A 17,056-nucleotide genomic window follows, 5' to 3' on the forward strand; every position below is an offset into this window, starting at 1 on the left:
CATTCCAGTTACTCTCTTTCACAGAAATTCACATTTCTTGGTTGTTTTCTCAGCTTTCCATACTTTTCTCAGAGGTAGCTCAGGACCCTGGAATCTGCTCACACTCTGATGAGGTTCACTGATGCACCTTCTCTCTGTACTAACTCTGATCTTTAAATTAAATCCCTTTCTCTGCCTTTTGTTTATTTACAACCATCACCACCCCAGTTTTTAGGAAACACTTATGTCCCACCTCAAAATTTCCCTTTTTTAAGGCTATAAAACATAAAAACCTTTTGTTCTTTTAGAATTCTTTGACAAAACAGATTCCTTCTTCCCCAGCTCTGTGCTTTTCCAACACATCCCCCAGATTTAATGTGTGAGCCCAGCCTGCCATGGTGTTTCTCTAAGGACACATCAGTGCCTTGCACAATCCATTAACATTTCTTCACCTCCTAAAACCATTCTGATGCACCCTCAGAGCAGATCCAAGGCTATTTTTTAATGCTGGCCCAGAGTTCTGTGTGCTCTGCTGCTCCTCCTGCTGCCATTTACAGCTGATGAACTCCCAGCACAGGAGTGAGCAGGCTCTGTTTACAAGACCTTGCACTTTCTGTAGGGAAAATAAATTCCTTTTTTATTGCCCTCATCAGGAGGCTGAGCCAACTCTTTTTTTACAGCACAATTTGTTCTCCCTATTGACAGGGCCTTTCAGCTTTTCAGTCATCAGGTCACTCCATCAGCACACCACTCCCTTTTTCCATCTCAGTGTCCCACATTTTATTAAAAACAAAAAAATAAAAAATTAGAGGGGAATATAGCTCCTCCAGAACTTTACATTAATATTTACACAAAAAATTTTGGTATCAAATCAAATTTGGCCCCTTACCTTCCTGAAACACCCTTGGAACCCCAAGAATTAGAGCTCCTGGGTTCTATGAAATTGGATTTTTTTTTAAATACACAGGAAGGAATCAGTCTAAAATTTTTAAGAATTTTCTTCCTATCACCCCTGTGTATAAGAATCAAACCTTTTGATGCAATTTTACTTGTGGCAGCCTTTCTAAATCCAGTAATGCCCCCTCTGTGTCTGCCATAAGGAATATTTTTAACTTATAAAGATCAAGCCCGAGCCTTTTAATGGCTGGAGTTTTTTAACTAAAAGATTCTTTTTAAGACAGGTATGTATGTGATAATTTTGGATAATAATTGTATTAATCATGATACCTTTCAATGTGGGCAGAGATTAATTAATAAGGCAGACATTAATTAATAATTAAAAGAGTGGTTTTGGTGGAAAGGAAAAGGGGGAGATGTTGGGGTACACAAAGTAGAGAGCACTTTGGACTTTATTAGCATGAGAGATTTGGTAACAGGATGCTTTGGCAAGAGCAATCAGAACTTTGAGAATTAAATCAAGATTACAAGAAATCAAATCTGATGGATTTAGTGGAAAAAAAAAGAAAATTACTTCAGACTTCTGCAAGCAAGAGATGTTGAAAATGTGTAAGTTTATGTGATGTTTAATACAATCATTGCAGTAAAACATCACTAGCCTTCCTAGAACAGTATATAAGCATTTGTAGTCCACAATAAAATCAGATTCTCTGACCATCACAGTCCCCATGTCCCTCCTCATCACTGATATTATTGTAGGGAATAAAACACTTTTAATCCCAGACTGATCATTAACAAATTCCATCAGTCACCTTGCCCATGCTAACAACACTTTCTGAGTCCTTTCCTCATCACCTTTCGAATCCTTAAAAGATGTGTTATTTTCACATTAGTAAATGATTTTTCATTTAACATATCAAATAAAAATCTCTTACTAAGTCCCAATTAACTATTTTTATTCTTTTTTTTTTTTTTTTTAGTTTAACTACCAATTCTCCACTTGCTCCTACAACTGCAAGTCAAGTTACTCAATATCTAAATAAGGCAGGACAAAGGCAAGCTTTAGGATCAGGTCCATTCATAAAGTCTGGCAAAGCAAGAGAAAGCTTGAAAGTGCTGAATAAATTTAGCAATGAGGTGTAGGTACAAAGATCCTTGGTTTATTTTTTCCTTCCCCTTGTGTAGCCATCATCACTTTTTCAGGTTAAATTCCACTGCCACAGATTTGATGCAGTTATTATCCATGAACTCCAACCAGCCATGCTGGCTTTGCACTGTATTGTTCTCCTTACTGAAAGGCAGAATATCAATTTAGACTTGGAGCATTCTTGACATTATTCCTGATATCAGCCACCTCCACTCTACACAGAAACCTCACATCTTTTCCTGATATCTTTCTATTAATATGATAAGGAAATCACTTGTTGTTTCATTTCCTCATGTGCGACCTCATCTGAACCACATTTATTCTCCATTTTCCAACACCAGGACTCAGACCACTGCTGACAGAGAAGGTTGTTGCTCACCACACCTCTTTCATTCCTCTGCACTATTTTAAGAAGTCAGAAAACTCCCCAGAGAATGAGATAATAATCTTCCCTTCCTTCAGTTCCTCAGCTTTTTGATTTATCCTGATCAGTTCCACAGGGAGCTGGATGTGTCAGGGGAGCAATCTGCTTTCATTCCCACAAGTGACCTTCCTGCTGCACATCCACACCAAATCTGCTTTCCCTCAGCCTCCAGTCCTCCACTTCTGTGAACCCAGCTGGAATTCCTGAATTTCCTTACCAGGGGACAAGAGCCACATGTCTCAATTACTGGGCAAACTCCACAATTTCCCCCATTTATAATTTTTGGCATTGTTTCCCAGTTCCCCAGTCCTTCACCTATCAAGATAACAAACAGAACCAGCATAGAAACATCTTTGTCTCCTTGATTCTGCCCTTTTTTCCTTAGTTGAGTCTCATTTACTCATTTTTCTTTATCCCTAACCTTTGTTCCTTGTCCTCCAATGCAGCAAACACCTCAAACCCAATCCAACATTTCCTCTTCTTTGCCTTTGTGGTCACATTTCCACTCGGGTCACATTCCTTATTTACAATGCTAAATAGCTTCCTTATATTCACATTTTATTTGGCAAATCCTACACATTTCTCTAGAGTGAGACCCTCCTCTCCTTTCCTCTACCTTGTCTTCCAAACCCCCTTTTCCCACCATCTTTTGTCCCTGGGTCCCCTCTCTTTCAAGCATTAGAAAGTGACATTTTACACGTCAACATATTCCACTTTTGAAAGCACAAAGCTTCAAATCTTGGTCTTACATCCTCCCACAAATATTGCTAAGGCTGTCACTGATTATCTCTGTATTCTTGCCTTTTTTTGAAAGAAAACATTAAATTCTTTCAAGCAAACTCTCTTCTTTGTTACCCTTTAGCAGCTGCATTCATTATTCTGCATTTATTAATTGATTAATATTGCAAGCAGCTCTTGCCCAGTGAACATTTTGGCTACAAGGGTCTCTGTCCAATTCCCACAATGGCAGGGAAGATACTGAAAATTATGAATTGCACACAACCCGTCAAGCAGGGGGCACAGAAGTTCACTCACCCTAACAAAAATAGGCTCAATTATTCCCCACCAAGGTCTAGATCCCACAAAATCCCCCCTATTTGCTCCTCCACCAGTTCCTGGTAAATCTAACCTGCTTTCCTCATGTTGCAAAATCACAAATGGCTCATGGGGAGTTCTGAGATTCTCAAATATATATATATATATATATATATATATATATGGGGTTTTTTGGTTTTTTTTAGTTGTGTCCAGCTCCTTGTTTTTAGCACTGTAACATAATTGACAGCTGTTTCCCCTCAAACCCAGCAGCTCCTCTGTGTTTTCCAAGCACCAAAAGCTGTAAAAAACCACGATGACATCTATTTATATCACATATCTACAAGCCCTGAGTGCAAAGTGCTCCCAGACACAACCTCCCCCTGCTGCTGCTCTCCCAGGCACTCTCAAGTTTACCTTTAAAAAGGTTTTCCCAGAAAATTGGCTCACAGGAAAATCTACTTCCACCAAGAGCTGAGAGTGCCCCAAGTGATGGGAACCTCCATGAGAAGCTGGAATTGGAATTTTCCCCCTGGCCCAGCCAAAAGGATATTTCACAAAAAAAAAAAAACCTTTCTGCAGCATCAGGAGAGAAGGTGAATTTCAGGGGAACTCCAAATTAGAGATTGGCTCTGGCACAGGAAAAGGTGTCAGCAAAGGAAAGTGGATTGAGGGTGGGGGACCCTTTGTTCCACCCACAGCTCATGAGCCAGCAGAGCATCACTTTCCTTTTCAAATTCTGCACGACTGAAAGAGATTTAAAGTCCAGCAATGTGTCAGAATTGGGGTTATTTTACAGTAAATGATACAGAAAGGATATAGGAAAAAGAATGATTACTGCAGTAATGATTATTTCTTGCTACTAAAAATAATAAGATAGAAATAAAGTAGAATAAAAAGTAATAGAATAAGCCTTGATGAATAAAAGCAGACAGAACTGTTAAAATTACCAAAAAACAGTAAAAATAGTTTGCCAATGCACAAGAAGAGGAAGATTCTTGTAGGATTGCTGCAACCAGATAAATGATTATAGAAGAAAACACAAGATGATAAACAGATATATTTGACCATGGTAAAGGGCATAATAATGGGCAGCATTTAACATGATTTGGTGCTTCTGCATGTTTTAATTTCAAAGATGGATTAGAATGGCAAATTAAGGAGATGTAACTTCTTCAGTTAGGTAAAACAGTACCAAAGGAATGAAGGGTAAGTGCACAGAACAACATAATTCTACTAATTTGTTTCCCTCGTGAAAAACTGTTCCTTAATAGATTTCAGAGAATGAGGTGAATTGGTGATAATCAAGGACAGAATTATTAGGTGTGAGAAATGCTACACTGATAAGGACCCATAATAAGATTTATTTGATTTAATAACAACAGGCTTTTGAAATAAATAAATTAAATAAAGAAATGCACCTCCAAACAACCAAAATTCCACAACACCAAAATGAGAATGGCACAGGTAACTTTGAAACAAGTCTGAATACCCTTCTCTGCAGCAGCAAGAGCTACAGAAATGCAGTTAATAGAGCTGTGGGATCACAGCAAGGAAGATGTTGATGTGTATTTTCCAAGGTTTACGAGCAGCCAACCTTAATGAAGTCCACAGCCTCCTCCTGACTTGCAAAATCAGTCTCCTTTTTTCACTTTTCCCACAGCTAAAGCCATTGTTTTACTTATTCTCACAGCAACGCCTCAGAGAAAACAGGGAAAAGACACCCAGTGGCCAATCCTGACTGGAGAGTGACACAGGACTGCTACCAGTAACTGATAAAATATCCCCAGGTCACAAAAGTGATGCAAACAGAGGAATTTTGATTTGTGAGCAGCACAATGAGCCTGTGTTTCAGATCAGGCTCTCTGCATTGTCTCCATTGCCTGAAAATGGCAATACCTTGGTTTTTCCAGCCGAGGAGTTTTCTTGTTCCATGTGTTCTTTGCTCTCCTGGGTTCCAGCAATGATGATTTTATGCAGTAAGTTATTGTGGAAGAGGTTTTATGTCACAGACATCTTTTATGAAAAATCTTTTTTTAAAGATTTTTCTTCTTGAGAAGCTGAGAAGCTTCAAGAACAAAATATAAACATTGATTATCTGTTGCTGTGGAATGCAACAGGTGCATCTGTGGTTGGCCCATGTTGGATGTTTGTAATTAATGGCCAATCACAGTCAGCTGGCTCGGACAGAGAGCCCGAGCCACAAACCTTTGTTATCATTCTTTCCTATTCTATTCTTAGCTAGCATTCTGATAAAATCCTTTCTTTTATTCTTTTAGCATACTTTTAATATAATATCTATAATAAAAAAATAAATCAAGCCTTCTGAAACATGGAGTCAGATCCTCATCTCTTCCCTCATTCAAGAACCCCTGTGAACATGGTCACAGTTTTACAGTGACTTCTGTGAGCCAGAGAGAAGCTGGATAAGAGGATCCATGTAAACCTCTGAAAGAATTTTCTACCAAAGTCATTGACACAGAAACCAAGAAAAAAGGAGGATAAATAAGGGAAACCTGCAACTGCCTGTTCCAATGAGCACTTTGTCTTTCATGACCAAAGAATAAAGTATAAACTTATGAGTTTTGTAAGAATGTATAAAAAGCATGCATGCTAGAATAAGACTAGTTTGAAGCCTTCTGAAAATGGAGTGTATTGCTTTGTATTGTCTTAACAATAACAACAAGTTATTGCAGTGATTAGGAAATGTGACGGTGTTCACAGGGGTTCTTGGATGAGGGAAGAGACGAAGATCTGACTCCATGTTTCAAAAAGCTCAATTTATTATTTTATTATATATATATTACATTAAAAATATACTAAAAGAATAGAAGAAAAAGTTTCATCAAAAAGCTAGCTAAGAATAAAATAAGAAAGAATGATAACAAAGGTTTGTGGCTCGGGCTCTCTGTCTGAGCCAGCTGACTGTGATTGGCCATTAATTAGAAACAACCACATGAGACCAATCACAGATGCACCTGTTGCATTCCACAGCAGCAGATAATCAATGTTTACATTTTGTTCCTGAGGCCTCTCAGCTTCTCAGGAGGAAAAATCCTAAGGAAAAGATTTTTCAAGAAAGTTGTCTGTGGCAAGGAAAAATCACAGAACAGGCTTGGCGAGGAGCTGGAATGTAAGGAAAGCTGAGGATCCAGTGAGTGCATCCAAAGGAGCCTCATCCCACTGCAGGAATGGCTTTGCATGAGGGAACACAGCAAGGAAGGAACCAGGGGTTGGGGAGGATGAGGCAGCAGCCAGCAGGGAAAGCTGGGTGGAAATTCAGTATTGTTGGAATCTTAATGCTGAGAATTTTAATTTTTCTGTGCTTAAAGGCACAGACCCACAAGAGAACACTGCATTGACCTGAGGCTGTGGAGAAGGCTTCAAAATTTGATTAACAGCACTAGGATTACAGGTGTGTAGTTGGTTAGAAGTGTATAATATCACAGGGTGGAAAACTTAAGAGTTTGGGGTTTTAGAATATAGAAATAAATATGAAGCAAGATAGAAGTTTTAAGGCAGAGGCAAATTGTTCTTCTTTACCTTCTTCTTCTTTCTTCTTCATAGGTTTCAGCAATGTTTTGTAATTGGACAGAAAAGTCCACATTGCAGGCTTTGAGGGATGATTTACTGGGTTAATAAAGAAAATAATCTAAGAAAATAATCTAATCATTTCTTAATTAGTTAGTTAAGTCTTAAAAGACCTTATAACAAGAGAGAGCCATTTTGTGCTCAAAAACCCACACAGTCAGACTGTGGGGATCACTTGAGTTGTCATGAAAACCAATCCTGAATATTCATATTTACACAGAAAATAAACAAATCATTGAACCCTGGAATGGTTTGGGCTGGGAGGGACCTTAAAGCCCATCCAGTGCCAGCCCTGCCATGGCAGGGACACCTTCCACTATCCCAGGGTGTTCCACCTGCCCTTGGACATTTCCAGGGATGGGGAATCCACAATTTTCCTGCACTCAGTGGTGAGGCTCAATGGGGGCTTGCAGCCCAAATTTTGAGCTCATTCTCTCTCCCATGCATGGAAAATATCCTGTAGCTCTCATCAACGTGAAGATCCCAGCAAATATCTTGCACACTCAGAAAGATTAATCCCTTGAGCTGCTATAATATGGCTTTTTTTTAGCATTTTTTTGCTGGTTGCTTAAAAAAAAAAAAAAAAATTAAAATATAAAAAAACAGGTAACAATTGTTAGGAACCAGAATTCCTTCCTGTACCAGAAGCAACAACGCGTTCTCAGCAACTTCCTCAGGAATTCTCACTCCTCTCTGGCCATTTGTTATCAGCTCAGGCAGTGATGATCATTAGTGCCTGGAGCACGAAAAACTCATTACCCAAAATCTACAAAGCAGCACAAACTCCTGCATTTCCTGGCATGCGTCCCCCCTGAAATAAAAATGCTTCAGATTTGCCAGGGATCTTAGAAGAACTGCCCAGCAGACCTGGCTGAGAGCTGGAATTTCCATTTACAAGGGAAGATCTGTAACAATGCAAAAATTGTGGAGCTGGACCAAAAAAACAGCAAAAGCAGCAGGAAACATCCCAAAAACGGGGGGATATGGGGGTAACATCAAGGCCAGGAGGTTTGGGGATGCTGGAGATTGCACCTTCCATTAATTGCTCTCAATTTACTTAAATCTCTTGGCCTCCTCATCTCCCAGTACTGAAAGTTGTTTATGCTGTGGAAATAATTAGAATTATGCTTGTTTTAACATCAAAGCCTGAGTGCTTCCCTGAGAGCACCCAGGATTTTGGATTTTGAGGAATAATGTATTCATCCTTGTCATGAGTGCCTGACTTTTTATTACTTCAAGTTATTCCTCTTTGTTGGTGAAAAAAAGAGATTTTTTTAATCTGTTTAAATTAAAAGGAAACTTTGTTTTTGTTGTTTTTGTCTTCCACTTTATTCCAGTACTAATGTGACTTTACTGGCCTGGGAAGACAGGACTACAAGCAAGATAAAATATGGAAGATCATATATTTATATGAAGCCATTAATGTGCTTTTATTCTGTTCTCAACTCTCAACACATGATTTATCTCTTGTCTATCACAGAAAATTGAACTGATATGTTCAGATAATTAAATTTCTAGTGGTAGTGCCAGAATTTCTCTCCTTTTTTTTATAACAGCATATTTAAAGCCCACCACTAGGTGAGTACAGTTGTAAGAATGTTTTTGTCATGAATAATGCTTTGCTTTATTAACATTTAATCTCCCATTTTTCACTGACCTGTCACTAAAAAGCAGATTTCATTGCATGACTTGATATTTATACATAAAATATCTTTATGAGTAGGTTATTTAGATTTTCACACTTTGTGGAGGAGATAACCAAGCACTTCAGGAGATTATTTATGTCATTCTAAGACAGATATTGAAAATAAGTCAAATTAATCATGGGGGTGTTTTTTCTCTTTTTTTTTTTTTAATTTAAAGGCCTAAATGCAAATATTTACATAGAAAGTAAATAAATCATAGAATCCTGGAATGGTTTGGGCTGGGAGGGACCTTAAAGCCCATCCAGTGCCAGCCCTGCCATGGCAGGGACACCTTCCACTGTCCCAGGCTGCTCCAACCTGGCCTTGGACACTTCCAGGGATGGGGAATCCACAACCTCTCTGGGTAATAAAGATCATTAAGATAGATAATTACACTCAAATTAGGAAAAAACTAAGTGCTGTCAACTCCTCAACGAAAATTAAATAATCTTTTTTTCTTTTCAGTGCAACGTGCACACAAAAATCCAGACAACTAAAACTTCCATGGAGTTTTTTGCTGTAAAAATCTGCTGATTTTTCTGTTAAAAAAAAATCCCAAAAACTGGGGCAGAACAATCCCAGGGAGATCTATTACTGGCTGAAAATCCCATTATCTAAACCAACTCTTGTTTGTCTTCAGTTGTTCATCCAGAACTATGCCAGTTATGTAAATAATTGCTTACCATGCTGGTAACACTCTCTGAATGGTACATATTTCTTGAGGATATCAGCACTGAGTTATTTGTCTTGATATTTTTTAATATTCTGAGAGGAGCAAGGTGACAGAGGCAGCTAAATCGATTGCTGAAGATTACATCAACAAAATTCACTTTGCACTTCCTAAAAAAAATTGTGCAAAGGTCTAAAAACAGTTTTCAATGTGTTTAAAACCAGAAAAATTCCCATTTCTTGTAAAAAAAAAGGTACCAAAGCAGTGTCTTACACAGTACAAGCTAGAGGAGAAACAGTACTTTAAAATGAAGTTTTGTGAAAAAATCATGGCAATTCCTCAAAACAGAACTGCACTTCATGAACTGCTCTGACACTCTGGATCAGATCTGTAAAAATATTTAGATGGTTTAAAATGCAAACAGGCACCAAAAGGAATTGTCATGTTCACTTTAGACACAGCTCCCCCAAATAAAAACACAGATGATTGATTGGCCTTGTCATAATCCATCTGGAAGGAACTGGGAGGTGATGAGGGAGAATATATCCTTGCTCAAATGATTAAAGAATATTTATCACTTTATAGCAAGCAAAGCAGTGCAGACAGCAGCAATTATGAACCTCCAGATCATTACTTGCACAAGTGACTTTACTCATCTGAACCTCTCTGTTGTAACCAGCTCAGAAAAATAAGAATAAATGGCATTTGCCCTGAAATTATCAAATAATTTGTGTTAGAGCACAAAAGTGGAGTCAAGCCAAGGGCTGTAGTGTTACTATAAACAAAAGAAAGGGAAAAATTACAATAAAACCAAAAAAAAACTCAATCTGCAAACCCATGCTGGGATCCCAGCAGGTGAGCAACTGATTGTGGATCTCAAATTTGGACTAACTTGCTGTTTTTTGTCAAGACAATGCAGAGCTGTAAGAAATAAAAACTTCCATAAATCAGCCTCCTGTAAGAAATAAAACTTCCATAAACCAGCCTCGTGCTGCTTTCCAGTGCAGCTGTCAATTGTTTATGGCAAACTGGCAGGGAGCAGCTTCCCCCTGCTGCTGGGGCTTTTCACAGCAGTGAAAATTTGACTTTATATTCTGTGGTGGTTTGACCAGGAAGGAGTGGGAATTCTGGGAAGCTGTGGTCAAACCAATGAAAGTTTTAGGTTTGAGACTGGCACCTAGTGTAGCCAGTGGGGTTTGGACACACCTCCGAGAATACACAGGGGTTAAAAGCAGGGCACTGCCCTTGGCACTGTCTCTTGGGACGTCGCTGTGAAGAGGTCAGATCTCTTCCCCCGTCCAGCCTTGCTGCTGGGCGGGGGAGGGCCAGCCATGCGGTAGGCCCGGGGCCTTCAAGGATGGAAGGGTGGAGGAGCCCCAAGAGACATCGGGCAGCCATTCCCCCCCCCCAGGAGGGAGAGAGAGGGAGAGTCGGCGGTGATAGCAGCCGGCCCAGGAGGAGAAAGGGGGGGGAAGGGTGCAGCCCGGCTGGCCGCAGCAGCAGCACGTGTGGGAGTATCATCGTCCCAGGACAGACAAAGACTGAAAACTTTTAACCCTTTCTTTCATGATTGGGGCCTTGCAAAAATGCTAATCCTCCTCGAAGCTGAATAAGAAGGGAGATAAGAGATGAGATGAGACAAGGACCTGGCCCGAAGAATGTGGAGATGATTGGATGGGGAGAGATGATTTGGAGTGGCCTTTTGGCTGGACTTTTCTTGTGGCCATGGACTCAGTTGTTCCTGTGACACAGACTGCATTTAGGGGGAGGCAGTGCCTCAAAACCAGGAGGGTTCTTCGTGAGGACCCCCTGGCCCCAGGGGGTTGGAAAAATATGGGGGGGACAGATGTCCCAAAGCAGAGACTGTGCCTTTTTGGAGTGAGACAAGGCATCCTTGAAAGACAACCCTAAAAGCAGCTCTGGCCATGCGTCAGTGGTGAGAGCACTGGGCATGGAAGGAAGATGTCACAAGCGGCAAAAGGACTTTTTCCGGGCGGTGCCGAAGTGACAGGGAAGCACACGAGGTTTCAGTGTGTTTCCAGGGGAAGCCTATGGAACAAGAAGGACTCCTTTCCTCTTCATGAACTGCAGTTTGAGTATACTAAAGTGTGGGGCCAAGGCTGGGCAGTTGATGATTTGGGAGAATGTATTGGATTGGGAAAGTCAGGGAGTGGGGAGGAGGAAAGTTTTTTTGTAAGGTTTTCAATTTTTTTTTTCTTTTCCTTATAGTCTTTCCCTATTTTCCTGTAGTTTAAGTAATAAAGTGTTCTTTATGTTTAAGTTGGAGCCTGTTTTGCTTATTCCTGGTCACATCTCACAGCAGACACCAGGGTGAAGGCATTTTCATGGGGGGCACTGGCTCTGTGCCAGGCTCAAACCATGACATATTCTGACCCACTGACACTCACAGCACCACAGAAACACCTTCAGTCTGTGTAAAAACTCAGTTAAATGCCACTGTATATAAAAATTAAATGCCACTGTGCCTGGGCAGGCCTCAGGGAGTTTTTAAAGAGGTTATGGCGACTTCCCATGAGTTAGAGTCAGAATAATCATGACAGCAATAAACACATTTGTCATACATTCCTTACAGCTACCTAAAAATGAGCTGCCTCACCCATTTTATTCTGGATTTTCCTTTTCATTGTCACTGACAGAGACTGGGAAAGCATCACAGGTTATTGCCCCCTACCTAAGATACCTGAAGTATGTGAAATAAATAACCTTTTAAACAAGTCTTGCTTGAACTGTCAGGGTAGAGAGAACAAAAACCAACCTCAGGCATGACACCTAATGTTCAGATGGAGCAGATGTGGTGGAGTGACCACTACAACAGATATATATATAGATATATATATAATTATATATTATATCTATCTATCTATCTATATATATTTTATATATCTAACATATATATTATATATATAGATTATATATAATTATATATACTATATATATTATAATATATTATAATACATTATAATATTATATATACAATATATTCTATATTATATTATATAATTAGATATAATTAGATATAATTATGCATTATACATACAATTATACATATTAACATATTATATTAATATAAAATTATATATATTATATAATTATACACACACAAGTGTGTGTATATAACAAAAAAAGAAAAGATTAGATGGGTAAATCTGCACAACTCGCCCATATTTATCAGCGCAAACACCAGGACAGATTAAAAAGGCCAAAATTGAAGCCCACCATGGATTTTTCTCATTTTCCCTGCATTTGCAGTTTGTAAAACAAGGCTAGAGAGGCACTCACAGGTTGATGGATCTTGATAAGATGACAGACACAGTCAGGAGGATGCAGCCATAGGGACCAATTTCAAACTGCAAAAGAAAAGGTGTTATTTAGCTGGTTTTTTTTATTTCTCTAGGATTTTGGTGCTATTTTGTTTGTTGTGTATAAAATTATTTGTCCAATTCTCCAGAAATGCAAATGGAACTAAAGGAATTGCTGCGATTTATGATAAAGCTGAATTTTTTGCTGTGTTTGTTAAAATGGAAAACATGTCCATAGAGTGGTAGAAACAGTGTTCAGAACACATTGTGTGAGACTAATAGACACACACAAGGCTGGAAGCTGAACCATAATTTGTTTAATTAATATATAATTAAACACAATACCTGGTGAATATTCTGCTGCAGAAGTACAATCAGGTCCTCATATCTTGTGGCAGTGTGAAGTATTAGCTGGGAAGAAATATAAGAAGGAAAAAAGATGACTTTAAAAACAGCAGCTCAATTTTATAACCTGAAAGCTGAAATGAAGTAGCCAAAACTTTCAAACTGCCTAGAAAGATCTGAACTAACAAAAAGAAATAAAGATGTAATGAGATTTACCTCTAACTGTTGTCATTTTTCATAAAATTATACCTCAAAACCTGATATATTCTGGAATTTTCAATGCTGCTTTTTGATGATTTTTAAGTTTCTTGAACTGACACTTTGATTCCATTTTAAGCATTGTCTATGCAATGAAAAACAACCCCTAGGTCAGAGGAATTCTGCAGCTTTAGAAATCACAGGATGGGCAAGAGGCTCAGGGGTTTGTACTTATGTGGTGAGGCATTTACCACACTCAGAGAATATGAATATTCCTATTTAACATGAAATCCATGTTAAATTCCTATTTAACATGAAATCCCCATGCTCAGGGGTTTGTACCTATGTGGTAAAGCATTAACCACGCTCAGAGAATATGAATATTCCCATTTAACATGAAATCCAGCAGATCCAGGCTCTCACTTCAAGATTCTCTGCCTGTTTTTCCATCTCCAGATTTTTTGAGACTTCCATTCCTTCATTTAGGATGCCAAAAACATTTCCTGCAACCACTAAAGCCTGGCTGAAGGCAACACTGCTTGCAAAGCCATCAGAGAGCCTCAGATGGAAATAAGGCATAACTGGAAAGTGTTCTGCCATTTGGAGCTTCTGGAGGGGGAAAAAAGGCAAAGAATTCTGTGTAAGACAAGAAGAAAACAGAGCCTTTTCATGCTCATGGTCAATTGGAGGGGCCCGTGTTCATTTTTACAGTGTGTCATTAAAAACAGGCAGAGTTTTTAGGTTTAGAAGGTAAATATATATTAAAAAAAAAGGATTTCAGAGAGCCCAACTGCTCACACCAACTGGGACAACTCAGAGCCAGGCAGGCTGTGGGATTTTATCTCCTACTGGGTTTTGGATCATGACTAATCTGATTTTAAAATGTTAGGAGAGCAACAGAAATCAGATTCATTGAACAGAAATAGGGAAAGCAAGAAAGAGGATGTGGAGCATGGGAGTCACACAGAGCCTTACAGTTTCCAGGATTCCATCTGCCTTGTATTTCCCTGTGGGAGTGAACTGCTGTCTTCCTGATGGCCTGAAAAGGGATATTCAGACAAAACTCATGTTAAAAGAAGAAAATGGCATTAAAGAGAAATTAACATGTTAATTAAAGAGAAATTATCATGTTATATGAGCTGAACGATGTGGCAAAGATTTGCATTATTATTATTTTTGCAAATAAGTTTATATTGCAAAGCAAACTTCTACCAGTGAAACAAACACTTTGTCTGCGCTGTGCTCTCTCAGTCAAACATGAATTACAAGTTTCTCCATACAGAAAGAGAATAAATATAAGTTAAGGATGTTAATGACAGTTTTCATTTGAAAAATATTTTTATTGAAAGATATTTTTAGAGTAATGACATTCAAACAAGCAGAAGAACATATGTAAAATATCACAGAGGAAGAAGGCTTCAGATGTAAAATATGTGAAATATCATTTGAAATGTCTTTGAATTTGCTGCCTCTATTTCAGGTTTATGAAGGATTTCTGTGTCCCAAAGCCTCTCTGTTATTTTGCAGCTATTTTATGTCACATTCACATTTTCTGAAAAATCTCTTTGCCCAGGATTTTTTTCCTGGGAAGCTGAAAAGCCTCAGAGAAAAGGAAAACAATTATCTCATTTGCTTCTCCTGTGTTGTGCTCACATGTGGAATGTGTTTGGAGATTGTTTACCCACAGGTGATTGTTTCATTGGATTCTGCTGTGAGTTGTTTTCACTCTTTGGCCAATCAGGGCCAAGCTGTGTTGGGACTCTGGAGAGAGTCAGGAGTTTTCATTATTATCTTTTCAGCCTTCTGTAAGTATTCTTTCTGTATTCTTTAGTATAGTTTAGTATAGTATAGTATTCTTTAATATAATATAGTATCATAAAATAATAAATTAGCCTTGTGAGAACATGGAGTCAGATTCATCATTCTTCCCTGCCACAGAGGTCCCTGCAAATACAATAATTTTAGTTGATCTAATAAAGAAAATTAATTATGGCCACAAAACCTGATTCACTTAAAAATGTCTTTTAGGTTAAAGCTAGGGATCTAAAAGTTGGATGTTTTGTGTACAAGCAGCCTCATTGCATTGCATAAATCAAGCAAAAGTAGCTGAATTCCTGCCATAATGGAATATCCTGCAATACAGGAGCAGAATGCTGCATCTGGAAAAATAACTCTTAATAAGAAGATTTCAGAGGATCCCTACAATCAATTCAATCTAATCCATCAATTTAATAAAGATCCAGGTTCTTTCACAGCAACTTCAAAGTATTTTGTCTATTTTGCTGTCCCAGCTACTGGGGCAGCAGAAATTACATTTTGCATTGCTCCTTAGGCTTCTTTAGGTGGCATAAATGCAGCTCACAAAGCATTTCTGTGGTATTTTCGGGATCCCCAGGATGAAGGAGGAATTGAGAATCTAGCTCCATGTTCTTAGAAGGCTAATTTATTATTTTATGATATTATATTATATAGAAGAATGCTATACTAAACTATACTAAAGAATAGAGAAAGGATACAGACAGAAGGTTACCAAGAATGATAAAATCTCGAGATTGCTTCGAGTCCTGACACAGCTGGACAGTGATTGGTCATTAAGTTAAAACAATTCACATGAAACCAATCAAACAACCACCTGCTGGATGAACAATCTCCAACCACATTCCGAAGCAGCAAAACACAGGAGAAGCAAATGAGATAATCATTGTTTTCATTTTTCTCTGAGCCTTCTCAGCTTCCCAGGAGAAGAAATTCTGGCAAAGGGATTTTTCAGAAAATAAGACAGTGACACATTTCTATTGTAAATTATGTAGATGTGGGACAGATGGAGGTACAAGGGCAGTGTACAGTGACTGAAAAGGCTTTTTCTACTCACAGTGCCACCAGGGCTTTCTCGTGGCCCCCCGCACGCCACAGAATGTCAGCGAGAGCCAGGGAGAGGCACTTGGTCCTGTGAGCTTCTGAGGGCTGGAGACAACTGCAGGCCAGGAAATAGAGGAGAGAGAAAGCAGCAAAATGTGAGGGAAAACAGATTCAGGGCAGGTTTGACCCTAAAAGAACAAAAGCATCTTTAGAGAGAGTTTTATAGCGATTAATAACAAGGCTCTGATCAGAAAGTCATTATTTAGGTACTTCAGTTCTGCTACAGCTGAGAAGGAGACAACCTGGATGGCCAAAAATGCTGTGAGCTGGAGAGGCAGCTGGTATTGTCACTGGGGAGATATTCCAGGGGTAAAGGTAGAGCTGAACCCCACTTTTCCCTGGGAATGAGGGACCACAAGAGCACCCATGGCACACCCTGTGCTGAGACTGCTCAGCACCTGCACGGGGAGAGGACATTGATGTCACCATGGGCTTTTTGGAACCATTCTCTGAGGAGAAACCACATTTCAGGCATTCAAAAAGGTGCTTTGGACCTTGAAGATCATCAGATTTAGTGAAGGGAGCTGTAGGGAGAAAAATTCTCTTTAGATTGCTGCAGAACAAACTGGGCATACTGGGTAGGTTGCTTCTCAAGTAAGAAGGAAAACAGGCATTTATGGACATTTAAGGACATAAATTCCCCAAAGTCCAGTGTTAACAGCTCTGTGCTATTTTTTGGGGGATCTCTATGAGTTTTTGTTGCTCCTAATGAGGGTTACAAATAATTGCAAACTTGCCATGTCTCTGTGTTGTGTGACACGGATCCTGTCACACAGGTGAATTTAAGTGATGAAATTCTCCTAGAAGGCTTCACTTCCAGGAGGTCATTACTTAAGGTGGTGTCTG

The 17,056-nt window shown here is 39.0% G+C and overlaps 1 protein-coding gene across 3 annotated transcripts in view; it reads right to left on the reverse strand.

Annotated features, from left to right (window-relative positions):
- MINDY4 (MINDY lysine 48 deubiquitinase 4) overlaps window positions 1-17,056 on the reverse strand; it is a 79,256-nt gene that overhangs the window by 31,506 nt on the left and 30,694 nt on the right. For all 3 annotated transcript variants that reach the window (XM_026796092.2, XM_026796091.2, XM_005491435.4), the window contains exons 10-13: window positions 16,164-16,265; window positions 14,267-14,330; window positions 13,094-13,159; window positions 12,729-12,796 (exon numbers count right to left, since the gene is read on the reverse strand). In XM_026796092.2, the coding sequence (XP_026651893.2) occupies window positions 12,729-12,796; window positions 13,094-13,159; window positions 14,267-14,330; window positions 16,164-16,265 (300 nt within the window). The remainder of the gene's footprint in view (window positions 1-12,728; window positions 12,797-13,093; window positions 13,160-14,266; window positions 14,331-16,163; window positions 16,266-17,056) is intronic.

The sequence above is a fragment of the Zonotrichia albicollis genome, chromosome 1 (assembly GCF_047830755.1).
Source record: "Zonotrichia albicollis isolate bZonAlb1 chromosome 1, bZonAlb1.hap1, whole genome shotgun sequence".
NCBI classification, from domain to species: Eukaryota; Metazoa; Chordata; class Aves; order Passeriformes; family Passerellidae; genus Zonotrichia; species Zonotrichia albicollis.